Source organism: Lontra canadensis, unplaced genomic scaffold (genome assembly GCF_010015895.1).
Source record: "Lontra canadensis isolate GAN:19392208 unplaced genomic scaffold, GSC_riverotter_1.0 scaffold100, whole genome shotgun sequence".
Taxonomy (NCBI): Eukaryota; Metazoa; Chordata; class Mammalia; order Carnivora; family Mustelidae; genus Lontra; species Lontra canadensis.
In genome coordinates this window covers 952866-966830 of record NW_022631094.1, presented here as the reverse complement: position 1 = coordinate 966830, position 13965 = coordinate 952866, and the positions used below count along the sequence as shown (strand labels likewise).

At 39.3% G+C, this 13965-nt stretch overlaps 1 protein-coding gene across 3 annotated transcripts in view; it reads left to right on the top strand.

Moving 5' to 3' along the window:
• Nucleotides 1-13965, top strand: part of CDC123 (cell division cycle 123) — a 55572-nt gene that overhangs the window by 17678 nt on the left and 23929 nt on the right. For 2 of the 3 annotated variants that reach the window (XR_004380323.1, XM_032837817.1), the window contains exons 3-6: nucleotides 757-814; nucleotides 1067-1099; nucleotides 7689-7784; nucleotides 9905-10011. Coding sequence is in view for 2 of the 3 variants with exons in the window: in XM_032837817.1 (XP_032693708.1) it covers nucleotides 757-814; nucleotides 1067-1099; nucleotides 7689-7784; nucleotides 9905-10011 (294 nt within the window). In the remaining variant the exon portion in view is untranslated. The remainder of the gene's footprint in view (nucleotides 1-756; nucleotides 815-1066; nucleotides 1100-7688; nucleotides 7785-9904; nucleotides 10012-13965) is intronic. The other variant, XM_032837818.1, reaches the window with a different exon arrangement.

The following is a 13965-nucleotide window of genomic DNA, read 5'->3' as shown; positions in this document are numbered from 1 at the left end:
TCTGTCTCCCCCACACCTTTCTGTTGTGCCTGTCCCGATCCAGGGTAATTGTTGACACCAGCCCACATGCTGCGTTGTCACAATATAAGCAAAAGATTCCTGGTTTTGCCACCCTGCGGTATTCCAGCTCTTCGGTAGAACAGCTCTCTGGATGATTCCTTTTGGCTCCTTCATCTCGCTTGATTTTCCTTGTCTGTGGGGGCACTTCCTCATATGTCGGGATTCAGAGTTGTAGATGACTGCTCGTGTCCTCAGAGCCGGAGTTTAAGGTTTTCTCTTCCTTGGTTCTAGTGATTTCTGAGAAGAGGGCAGAAGGTGTTTCTTCTGTCTCTTATCGGAAGCGTACTCATTAAATTTTATATCAGCTTTTATTAGTTTCTGTCTCAAAAAATGAACTTTTTTTTTTTAAGATTGTGTTTATTTATTTGAGAGAGAGAGAGACAGAGCATGAGTGGGGTGGTGGGGCAGAGGGAGAGGGAGAAGCAGCCTTCCCGCTGAGCAGGGAGCCTGACGTGGGACTCTCTGTCCCAGGAGCCTGATGCCAGGCTTGATCCCAGGACCCCAAGATCATGACTGAGCTAAAGGCAGACACTTGACCGACTGAGCCACCCAGGTGCCCCTAAAAGATGAACTTTTCCTAACATCCTCTAATTCTGAGGCTATCTTTCTTTATGTTTTTTCCCCTTATGAAATGATGACTACATACATGGTACCGAAGCATTTTTCTTGCTTAATTTTTGTTTTATGTTCTTCTAGGGAAGATCCACCAACACCTTCTCAACCAGACAGTGATGATGAGACAGAAGAAATACAGGTTTGTTCAAAAAACAAAATCCATTCTATAGACTCTTGTAATTTAAATGAGCCCTGTTATGGTTCTGATATTTACATCTTAGCATACATTTGGTAAAGTGAGAAATTATACAAAAACCTCACTTTGACGTGTAGTTTGTCTTCAGAAAGAGGTGTTCTTGTATTTATGTATCAGTTTTAGATGGAGCATTGCTTTTTGGAAGCCCAGTACACTATCCACATTTAATATTTTGTTTCTGTCCTCTTCGTGCAGTGGTCGGATGATGAGAACACGGCTACGCTTACGGTAAGAGCAGAGCCATGCCAGTGTGGGGACAGCCTCACACTATTGCTTAGGATGCTTCAGGGTTTCAGTCCACATCTCTCTCAATCCCTTTTACTCACTATTTCAGATGTATGTTTCTCTGTTGGTTTTGATAGATTACTTTGAAAAATAACTTGAATCATTGTTTACAGGCAAATATGGCCTGCCCTTCTTTCCCTTTGATTTCAAAGGAAGTATTTTAAGTGCATAGTTGGTGCCTTGACTTGTTTCTGGTGAGCTCTGAAAGAAGTAATTAAGCCTAACATTGAATTTTGAGGTTCCCAGACCTGTGGAACCTGAATTAAAGTAAAATCTATAGTCACTTATTTAAGTATATTTAAATGGCATAAAAATTACAGTTTCTCTCAAGGGGGGGCAGAGAAGTGTGTGGCTTTAACCAATATCATAAAAATGTAGAAGTTGATTGAGTATATTATGGTCTTTGATGCTAAGAATGCTGTTGTGTAATTCAACTTGAAATATATTTTTAATAGAAATACTTTTTAAAGGAATGAGTGTGGTAAAACATGTATTTCTAAAAATATAGTAGATAAATGAAACTTATTATAACTTGAGATAAAAGAGAAAGGTTTTTATATAATTTCCTGCAAATATGTGTACAGGCGCAAGGGAAACTAGTTTTAGGGAAAGTTATAGTCTAATACAACTCTAAATAAGATACTTCTATTTATTTTAATGGAAGAGAACTGGTATCCACAGTACAAGAAAAGTAAGTGGAGATGCCTAAACCAGTATATTTCCTTAGGTATGAAAAGCATGCCAACAAATGCAGAAAGAGAAAGTTTCAATGCCTTATTTTACTCTGGGTATCGTGCAAGTCAGTCCCTCTGCATGTCTGAAAATCCTGTTCAGTTAAACATGCATATTAGTGATCTCTTGTATTTAGGGCACTCCAGTGGGTTCTGAACAAAGAGGAATTTGGTTTGATTCCTGCCATTAGCGAGTTTATAAACACACAGGGAAAGATGCCTCAGTTTGGGAGTAGATGAGGAAGTGCTGTTGGAACACAGAGGGTAACAATTGGAACTGAGGTCATCTAGAAATGGGGAAAGGGAGACATAGCATTTGACCTAGACCCTAAAAGTGGTGAGGATTATCAGTGCCAGCTCATGCTTTTTTTTTTTTTTTTAAGATTTTATTTATTTGACAGATAGAAATCACAAGCAGGCAGACGGGCAGGCAGAGAGAGAGGAGGAAGCAGGCTCCCTGCTGAGCAGAGAGCCCAATGCAGGGCTTGATCCCAGAACCCTGAGATCATGACCTGAGCCGAAGGCAGAGGCTTAACCCACTGAGCCACCCAGGTGCCCCCAGCTCATGCTTTTAATAGATGGCTAGATAGGGAAATTAATAATTTACATGTGTGTATGTACCAAACTCTATTCACTAAGGACTGGAAGCAGTGATGTGGTAACATCATGGTGGCAGTGAGCATACCTAGTGCCCTGATCTTGGTTTCCAGATACCTTCTCCACCTAAAGGAGTTGAAGCCCTTTGGAGAAAGTTAAGACTGAGGGTAGGAGGGAGAAGATGAACTTGTGACTATGTCAGAAAGTAAGAATGAGGTAGACATGACAGCTTAAATGGGTTCCTCCTAGCCAAATAGCCGAGTGTCAAAACAGGGATATTAGTGGAGTATAACCATTTGCTAAGATCGGTGATCTGTGATCCCATACTGACAATTAAATGATTGTATTAAATAAATGGGAGCAGAAGGGAAAGCTTTCTAGTAGAAAAGGCACCAGCTCACAAAGGCAGAAGGAATTACAGAATCAGAAACCATCATTTGGCAATCATCACAGTAATACTTGATGGAGTAGATGTTAAAACTAGAGGGTGAATATTAGATGAGAAAGAGGATACTTTAATATTCACAAGATATTTCCACCAAAATTACTTGTTAATTATAAAGAGGAAAATAGTGACTTTATAGTGGAAAGACCTGGTAGCTGAATGATCATAGTTAACCTTGTCAGTGATGGCACAAACCTGCATTGTGTACCTCTTGATATGATGCACTAAGAAGGACACACCACCTGCCAAATGTGGATAACCTAAATCAAATCATGAGGAAACCTGCAAATGCAGCTCTTTGGAAATTATATAGAATAATTGCCAGTACTCTTCAAAAATATCAAGGTCATGAAAGATAAAGAAAGGACAACGTAAAGAAGGACTATTACAGATTAAAGATCGAGCAGACATGACAGCTAAATGCAGTGGTGTGATTCTGGAGTGGGTCCTTGGTCAGAAAGAAATGTTTTCTTGGGGCGCCTGGGTGGCTCAGTGGGTTAAACCTCTGTCTTTGGCTCAGGTCATGATCTCAGGGTCCTGGGATCAAGCCCTGCATTGGGCTCTCTGCTCAGCAGGGAGCCTGCTTCCCCCCTCTCTCTGCCTTTCTCTCTGCCTACTTGTGATCTCTCTCTCCCTGTCAAATAAATTAATAAAAATCTTTAAAAAAAAAAAAGGAAATTTTTTCTTTTGCTATAAAGGACATTATTGGGAAAATGGGCACATTTTGAATAAGATCTGTAAATAAGATAATGGTATTCTATCAGTGTTAGCTCCCTGATTTTGATCATTTTGCTAGGTTCTGTGAAAGAATGTTCCTGCTCTTTTAGGAAACATACTGAAGTATTTGGGGGTAAAAGGGAAGGATGACTTGTACCTACTTAAAGAATATAAGAAAAAATTTTGTTATTTATGTGTGTGTATATATAAGTAAATGCACACATCGGCATAGACCTGTAAGAGAGAGAGGTTTGGATGGGGAACGATAAAACAAACAGGGTAAAAGACTGGCTGAAGAGTATATGGAAATTCTTGCTACTCTTCTTTTAATGCTTTCTGAAATTATTTCAGAATAAAAAGTTATTAAATGATTTGGGTTTTGCTGGGTGGAACTAGATGTTGTTGAGCAGGAGAATATTCATGGTGGAACACTCTTAGTAGAGGAATCTGGGCCAGGACCCAAGGAGGAAAATATAAGGTATTGATGAATGGTAAGAGTCCATTAATCTAGATACAAAAACACTGAATTAAAAATGGGAAGACAGGGGCACCTGGGTGGCTCAGTGGGTTAAGCCTCTGCCTTCGGCTCGGGTCATGATCTCAGGGTCCTGGGATTGAGCCCCGCATCGGGCTCTCTGCTCAGCGGGGAGCCTGCTTCCCTCTCTGTGCCTGCCTCTCTGCCTACTTGTGATCTCTGTCTGTCAAATAAATAAATAAATAAATAATACATTTAAAAAAATGGGAAAACTCCGTTGAGGTGTGTAAATCTCAAAAGCAAGAGCAGTTTGCTAAAAGTATACGTATCAATGACAGCAGTTGTATTAAATTTTTAAAATGCTGTAATTTATGGACAGGCACATATTATCATTCAGTATAAATCATGACTCTAGAAGAATACGTCCAAGTCTGTAATGCTGGTTGCCTGTGGGGAGGAGAAGGGTGAAGATTAGGGAGGAGAGTGAGCAAGTAAGGAGCTTCATTTGTTTTTTAAAGATTTTATTTATTTGAGAGGAGAGAATAAGAGAGAGAGAGTGTGAGCAGAGAGTGAGCATGAGAAGGGGGAGGGTCACAGGGAGAAGCAGACTCCCCACGGAGCAGGAAGCCTGATGTGGGACTCGATCCTGGAACTCCAGGATCACGACCCGAGCCGAAGGCAGTCGCCTAACCCACTGAGCCACCCAGGCGCCCTAGGAGCTTCATTTGTGTTGTAACCTTGTCCCCTTAAGAAATTTAAAGGTCTGGGGGCGCCTGGGTGGCTCAGTGGGTTGGGCCTCTGCTTTCGGCTCGGGTCATGATCCTGGGGTCCTGGGATCGAGCCCCGCATCGGGCTCTCTGCTCGGCGGCGAGCCTGCTTCCTCCTCTCTCCCTCCTGTCTCTCTGCCTACTTGTGATCTCTGTCTGTCAAATAAATAAATAAAATCTTAAAAAAAAAAAAAAAGAAATTTAAAGGTCTGGGTTAAGTATACCAAATTGTTGAATGTATGAATCCAGGAACACAGGTATATATATATATGTGTGTGTGTGTGTGTGTGTGTATTTATATATTTATATATATATGAGATATTTTTAAAATTTCATGATTAAAAAAAGAGGAAGAAATACCCTTTCTGAATGGGTATGGTAGGTGTAGTTGGAAAGATGGAGTTTGGATTACAGAAAGTCCCCGGATATGATGAAAAATGTGGATTTTATCAATCACAACAGGAACCTTTTCCTGGAAAACTGAGGTGTATTGCATATTTAAAATCAACTCTTTGAGCTATGAGCTTAAAAGAATTCTGTTAAATCTGTTGAAAGATAATTTTCAGAAAGGTAGACTCATGACTCCCATACTAATATAAAAATCTTTAACACGTGTTGAAGTTTTTATTTAACTCATGGGGGATCTAAACATGTTTTAAGTGGCTCCAAAGGGAATGCAATGGACAGACATATTTATAGATCAGAAATATTGAAATGAATATGTAAATGGGGCAGAATTGGTTTTGCCTCTCAAGGGGGGGGACAGGGGAGACACTTGGCTCTCTGTCAAGCAGGGTAGAATTTTTATGTCCATAGAAATATTTTTCATTGTTATCACTTAACGTACATGTCAAGTTGTAAAACAGCTCATAGACCTAGCTAGAATCCGATCATCCAGAGGGTGTGCTATAGGTAGATAATACATAGGTCTTCCACTGAAGCACATGTTTTTCTCCACAATACGTAAACTTTATAATTTAAGTTTGTTTTAGGATCCTTACAGCAGGATTTCCTGAAGTTGAGTAATTTGAGGATTTGAGGGAATCTGTCACCTCTCATAATACATAAAATATAAAGCAATGGGAAATTTTATGGGTTAGGAAAATTGTTTTGTCTTTGAAAGTTGAATCCTTCATGTTGTAAAATTTATATAACTACACTATTCATTGAAAATATTGCTAATGCAGATTTTATTTTATTTTTTTAAAGATTTTATTTATTTATTTGACAGAGAGAGACACAGCGAGAGAAGGAATACAAGCAGGGGGAGTGGGAGAATGAGAAGCAAGCTTCCCGCCGAGCAGGGAGCCCAATATAGGGCTCGATCCCAGGACACTGGGATCATGACCTGAGCTGAAGGCAGAGGCTTAACCCACTGAGCCACCCAGGCGCCCCGCTGCGCTGATGCAGATTTTAGATAAGTGTTTTTATGGATAGTACCCTAGTAACTGAGCCACATCAGCAACTTCAGCCGGTTGTAAGGAAATTATTGGCTCAACATACATCATAATTCCTTCTCATGGGGAGAGGCAAATGGTAGATAAAGGACTCAGGCTGTACTCATTTTGAAAGCCTCTCTGAATGGCAGCTGTTTGATTTCCTGTGTCTAAGCTGAAGATGTCACAAGGAAGATGACACGGTTGCAGATACTGAAGATGCTGCCAGCCTGTCTGGACAGCATAGACATCTGTAGGAGAGAGGAAGGGGATCCAGTCGGCTGTGATCTCTCCCTTTACTCACTAGCCTATTGCTTAAAGCTGGTTTCTAGTTTGAGGGATAGGTCACCTATTATTTTAAACTGACATTTTTTGCTATGTTTCCTAGACTCTTAACACAGTTTTCTTTCTGTCGTAGCTGGATTAGATCATGGGGGTTAACAAGCAGTGTGTATTAATTAACGTTTTTTGCCTCTATGGAAGAACTCATTACTGGACTTTCTCAGAACATGCAGTTGCCCAGTAGGGGGCGGCAGATATAAAGGGATAATGTGACTGGCAAACCTGTTAATGTTTTTGTATTCTGTCCCCTGCAGACCCAACTTCCGCATCTCAGTCCCCTTTTCTCTGCTAATGTTCATGTGCTCCTTAGCTAGGGACATAAGGCTCACAGAAGAGTGTTTCTTCATACTGTTTCTCTTGACTTCCTGGTTGAAATGACACTCTTAGGTTTTGGTTACTTGCTTATATAAACTGCATTTTAAAATCAACCAAAAAGGAAAGAACATTTAAACTGCACTACAGTCCTATTTTTGAGTTTTGTTTATATTAAAACTTGTCTGGAAATAGCAGTGTTTAAATACAGTTAAGCATATCATTTATTTCTCATTCTCGTGAAGGCTTTTGGGGATATGCCCAAGAATCTTTTCCTCTAGATGGAAAGGCTTCTGGCCCTTTAAATGTGAGGTGTTATTTCGGAGTGCTGGAGTATGGGTACAGGTGACATTCCATCTGTCTCTCCACTTAATAACTGTTAGTTCTGTAGATGTTAAAAGAACATTCAGTCCTTCCTCACATTCCCAGGTGCCTCGTGACATCTGTCTTTTAAGCTTCCTGGGTTTTGATTGTTTTTTGGAAAGTACCATTTGGGCACTCTTTTTGTTTGTTTGTTTGTTTGTTTTGCCTTTCTGGTAAATATTTGATCATTGATTTTATTTAGCTCAGTTCAGAAATTCTGATAGTAATTTGTATTCTAACTTATTTTTAACATGCCTAATTGTTTAACCTTGAGATTTTGATCTTGTTTTCTGTATTTATTGTGCTGTTATCAACCTGCCCAAATGATTTCTCCTTTCTCTCTGTAGGCACCGGAATTTCCTGAGTTTACCACGAAAGTCCAAGAAGCTATCAATTCCCTGGGGGGCAGTGTATTTCCTAAGCTTAACTGGAGTGCCCCAAGGGTAGGAACACATCAGTAAATCTCTCAGCTGTTTGAATATTCTTTGTTTTGCTATTCATTTCTTTTTATATCCCCACAGAGGGTCTAATTTTATTTCTAATTCTAGGGAAAACACTGTGGTATTTATTTTTATTTTTCCCCCTCTTACTTTCCTGATTTTCCACGTTCCTGAGTCTGTAAAATACTATATAGTTTGCCAGAAGACAGTTGCAACCTCTTACGTTGCTGATCGTACTAGAACCCGAGGAAGGCCATTCTCTGCCTCTTTCAAAACTTTAGCTGTTCAGTGTAACAGAGAAATTTTTCTCTGTTGAAAAATAATGAAAATTAAAAAGTCACAGGACCTAGACATAGAGCCATTAGAGAATTCAGCTGACATTTTCTTAAATTGTATTTTATCATTATGACATGCATTGACAAGTTGTTTTTACGTCAAGGTCTGTGGAAAAATTTGGTCTTTTTTCTAAACCAATAGAAAACAACTATGGCAGCAAAGTTCATTTAAAGACTCTAAGATTTACCTGCATTTTCAAAAATCATCCCGTGTGCCTTTCTTTTCTTATTCTAAAATTAATGACAAATTGTACCTAATCTAGCCTTTATTTTTACTGGTTAAAATTAGTTATGCATGTACATCACTTAAATTTTTAAAAGATCTGGACTCTTGCTCCCCAAACCAGCAGATGCTGATACTTCCTTCGCTTTGCCATTTCTTATTCCTCAGAGGCAATGGCTGTCACTATTTCAATGCTTTCTTTTGTCATTTTCCTTTACTATTTTAGCTGTCAGTATTCATTATTGCTGCCCACTCAGGAATGAGAAAGTTCTGCTCTCTCTTCTCCCATTCTCGCTACTTTATATTCCACTCTCCTCAGCTGAGTACTGTCATGTATTGATTAGGTCAGGTTGCAGTGTCTCTGATGTTCTGGTAATGCAGACTCTGTGCACATCTGATAGGTAGGATCATTCAGTGTTCCTGTTCTCTGCGCATCTCTATAGGATGATTTCGTGTTCTTGTTCACTCTTCTGTTCTCCCTGGACTTCATGGTTTCCTGTGCATCTACCGTTATTTCAGTGGAATTAAATCTCTGGTCAGTGTACCATTCTCAACCAGAAGTTCATCATCTTTTTCACTGGGAGAAATTGTAAAGAGGTTATTATAAAGAAGTTATTCAATCTCATTTTTACTTTTATATGAGCAGTAACTTGAATCATTTCTTACTGCTGAACTGGGCTGAGGTTTCCACTTAAGAATGACAGATTATTTGTGGTTTGAAGTTGTTCATTTATTCATTTATATTTTACTTTTTGTGTGCCTACTATGTGCCACTGCTGTCTTTCGTGTGTGGATAATTAGATATTTTTTTGCAGTTTTCTCGAAATTAGATACTGCCCTGTGTCTGATCTATGGGAGGAGTATGTTTAATAAATGACTTAATTATTCTGTCATTTTTAGGCATGTTTTGCTAAGCCTTATGCCTAGTGTGCCTGCTATTCTTACCTTTTTTCTGGTTCATATGTATGAGACATTCACCATTGAAAGCTGTGATGGTGCATCTCATCTCCTCTCTCCCTGATTTGGTAGACATTTCAGGGTCTGAACTGCTCTAGTCCTCACACTTCAGGTGTCCCAGCTCTCACTGCCCAGAAGCAAGAAGGGATCTCCTTTTTCTTAGAAAGTAGCCAGTTGGGCTCTTTCTTTACACTTTAATCTTTTAGCTGAAGTGTCAGCACTTCTGATACTTCTTCCCCCCTCTTTCATCATCAGTAAGACAAACGCAGGGAAGTGCTGGGGCCTGAGTGGGAAGGTAAGGACCTTAGCAGCTCCGTGTTCGTAACCCAGCATGCAGTAGCTCTGCTCTTGGCCGTTTAGAAGTACGATTTGACACTGGACAGTATAGTTAAAATGTCTCACCTGAATTTTTTCTTTAAATGTAATTGTGCATGGAGCACTGGGTGTGGTACAAAAACAATGACTACTGTTTCGCTGAAAATAAATTTAAAAAATTTGAAAAAAAATGTAATGTGCATTATCAGTTTTGTATATGGGCCTGAACTTCATTCAAAGCAACTGACATGGAATATATGCTAAGTTGAGTATGCTTTATCATTATTATTTAGGATGCATACTGGATAGCAATGAACAGTTCTCTGAAATGTAAAACCCTCAGCGACATCTTTCTGTTGTTCAAGAGTTCTGACTTCATCACTCGTGACTTCACTCAGCCGTAAGTATGTCTCTTGATCTCCCATGTCAGTAGTTTCTGTACTTAGGAGAGTTTTGCTGAAGGCAACATCCCATTGCTTCTAGTACTGTTAAAAACAACAGTTCCGGGTTGCCTGGGTGGCTTAGTCGGTTAAATCATCTGACTTTGGCTCAGGTTGTGATCTCACATCCTGGGATTGAGCCTCATGTACAGCTCCCTGCTCAGTGGGAAGTCTGCTTCTCCCTCTCTCTCTGCCCCTAAACCCTCCTCTCACTCTTGGCTCTCTCTCTCTCTTTCAAATAAATAAATAAAATCTTTAAAAAACCAACAACACAATAACAGTTCCATATAATAACACCTATTAAAGCAAATCTTTCTTTTCCTTTGATAGTAAATGCGCTACAATGAATATATGTAAATATTTGTATCTGTCCATTAAATATTTTCGCAATTTTTTTCTCATTATAAAATCAGCATATGCTTATCATAGAAAAATAAAATTAGGAATTCGAGCTAAACAAAAACAGGAAATGTGGAAGGACCCATGATCTCACCATAGTTGGTTTTATGTACTTCCGGAATTCTTTCTGTGCATATGTATAATATAGGTATATCAGTCTCTAACCATATTCTGACATTTTAACACAAAAATGGGATCATGTAGTTTGTATTGCTTCGTAGCTTTCAGTATATAGCTGACATCTTAACGTGTCTTTAAATACTTATGTGTGTCACTATTTAAAATTACTTTAATGGTATTCTGCTGGACAACTGCAACATGATTTATTTGATCAGCCTTCTATTTTATAGAGTCCTACAGTGAATATCCCTGAGCTAAATTTTCGTGGATGTTCCTAATTTTTTCCTTAGAATATATTTCTAGAAGTGGCATTGCTATTTTCCTTTCTTTGCTAGTTACTCTTTAGCTAAAGAACTCATAGGCAGGTAACCCACCTGCACTGTTGACCTGCTAGTGAACTCTTCAGGCTCTCTCGTTCTGTCGTAAAGTAGGTATTCTTTTAGAATTCCCCTCTTACCATTGTAAACAGACCAGTTATCCCACTTGAACTAATACTTAAACTGATCTCTAAATTAAAGCATATCACAAAATCCAGCAACTAAACAGGTCAGTAGGGGTGGAGATACTGTGTATCCTTGGCACCTCTTCCCCATCCGTTCATGTAGTCTGTCCTGCCCATTCACCCCATTTCAACTTCAGATCCTTTTTTGAGGAGAAGCCTGGCACAAGAAAAAATAAACTCACTGCATGTGTCAGTTGTGCACCTGGTCTTTTGCCTCTGAGTTCTGCAGCTTGGGCATTGGTTTTAGTATTATAATAATGAGGGGAATGAAGTTTGGTGATAATAAATGAGTCTGGTTAAATTGTCAGTTTATTGTAAAAGTGTTTACCTGTGTTGATATTTCTGGTTCATTTACGGAGAAAAGCTTTATATTGTCTTGAGATCTCATTGTCCGCCTCTTGTGGTCACGTTGGCACAGATGTTACTAGGTGTTCGGTGGCCCTTGTTTTAGTAATAATGCTGCAGCATTTCCCTTCTAGGAGAGGCTCTCTGATTCGAGGAAGTTGTTGCTATCTTCTTTGTCCATTATAAAGCTTTTAAATACCTAATGCTTTAAGTAAAGGTGCCTTAAAATATATTACTTTAAAAATGCTCTGTATGTGTTAGTTCATCAGATAGGGGTTTCCCTGTTCCTTCAACACCAGTTGAAGTGAGAGTATGAGGACATCTTTTCTTTTTCAATAATTACTGTAAGTCACTTTTAATTCTCTGTGGCTAAAAGTTTTTTAAGTCGTTGCCCTTGGTGAACTTCTGCTGCTCCGTAGCCCACCTCTGCCTCTTTGTCATGCATGAATCTAGTGGGAGTCCAGTAGAAGGTAGAAATCCAGTCAGTTGTCTGGCGTTCTGTGCTTTGGCTTGTGCTTCTTGGCTTTGTGCTTTTGCATGGGAGGGCAGTTAAGTCAGCAAGTGAATTTGAGGCCTAGGATTAAGAGTGTTTACCCACAGAATACCATGCTTCTCTTAGTCTAAATAATTGGGAGTTAGCAGGAACAAACCCCAAGCACCAAGCTTGCAGCCTTTCAGCTTGGCGGCTCTAATTAGTCACCCTCTTCTGGAAGTATTCCTGTGACAATAACCAGTTGAGGAACTGCAGAGCTGTAAGTCTTGTCACCATAAAAATCTGTATTGATGAGATCTTTAGTGGAAGAGGAACTTCTGTTGCATAGGCCTTTCAGGACCCCTGAAAGAGTAAATGCGGAGTGTAATTCTTTATAGACAAGATTGTGTCAATGATTTAATCTCTTTCCTTCTGTCTGCTAGAAAATCAAGGCCTAAATCTGCTTGGTTACTTTTCCCACAAACTAGTTAGTAGAACCAAAACCAGAATATAATTTCAGTAATGCCATTCTAAATGGTTTCTATATTTTCACTTAGTAAAGTCATAAATTCCTTTCAAAAATTCTTCAAATTAAAATACAGAATATCATAAAGAATTTTATTTTGTAAGAATTTATTATAAATAAAAATAAATAAAAACAATAAATACAAATGTAGACTATAAAAAGACATTATGGCATTATTATATAATTATCTGTAATATGTAGAAGATTATATAAAAGTGACATTATATTGTTTATACTATTTTGGGGCTTACCTCAAAAAAAGAAAGCTATTCCAGTCAGGATTGCAAGCTAACAGAAGGCCAACTAAAAGTATTTTACACATACAGAGTTTTTAAAAATATATTACCTAACAAGGACTCTGGAATGTGGGTATTTCTGGGGTTCATTGAGCTGGTCCTCAAGGTCCCCAAGGAGCCAGGCTCTTCAGTTTTTCCCCTATGCTCATGCTTGGCTTACTGGTGTGGAATTTGGGATTATCACCTACTGATTACAAGATTGCTGCTACACTTCTGGGCATCATGTGAAGAGACAGCAGTATCTGAACCAAAAATAGAAGGGGTGGTTTGTTTCCTCTCACTCCTCTCTGTACATGAGCAAGTAAAGCATTCTGGAAGCTTCCCGAGAGACTTCTTCCAGGCTCATTGGTCACACAGTGACCCAGCCTAATCCAGCAGTTGGCAGAGGGAACAGAAATGCAATGACTGGTTTAGACCGGCGCTGTCAGACGTTAGCATGCATCAGGAGCGTCTGAAGGGTTTGACGAAACACAAATTGCTCGTCCCCTCCCCGAGGTTCTGGCCCAGTAGGCTGCGAGTGGGACCTGAGAATATAATTTCTAAGAAGTTCCCTGGTTTCCTGAGGATGCTTGTGCAGGCCCATCCCTTGAGAACTGCTAAGATTAAGCAACACATGCCTCCCTGGGATTCCGGAGGGGCCTGCAGAATACCAGTGCTTCCTGATCCAGCAATCACAGTTGTGTTAGCAAGGGTGGAGGCTGGGGATAGCTCGAGGGAGACAAGCAGTACTATCTGTCACAGTTGTAAGCTGATACAGAATATTAAGTACTTTTGTTTTTCCTGTTCCTCAACTGGTTATTGTACACAGGAAGCTTTTGAAGCTTTAAAAAGTGGAAGTTGAAGTATGTATGACACATTAACACAATCTGTCTGCACTAGACTCCCTGAGCAAACTATTTGTCCAGATATAAACGTTTCATGTGGTTAGACTTGTTGAGTCTCAAGCTTGCTTTCAGTAATTATTTTATTGATTGTCACTTCAGTAGGCCAAGGCAAGAAAATAATATCCGGTATTCAACTGGCATTTGGAAGAAAGAGCTGAGCAAGTGAAAAAATAAATCCATTAAGTGTTTCTCTGAGGGATTTGTCACCCACAAGATAGATTTGATTAGAGGTCAGGAAATTTCATTTGTCTTAGTAATTTAACTCAGCTCTGCTTGACATAATTTGTATGCATTCTTAAGATTATCACAAAACTGGTTATTAATCCTAAAATTCAGCAAGTAGTCTCAGGAGTACAATTTTGTGTGTAAG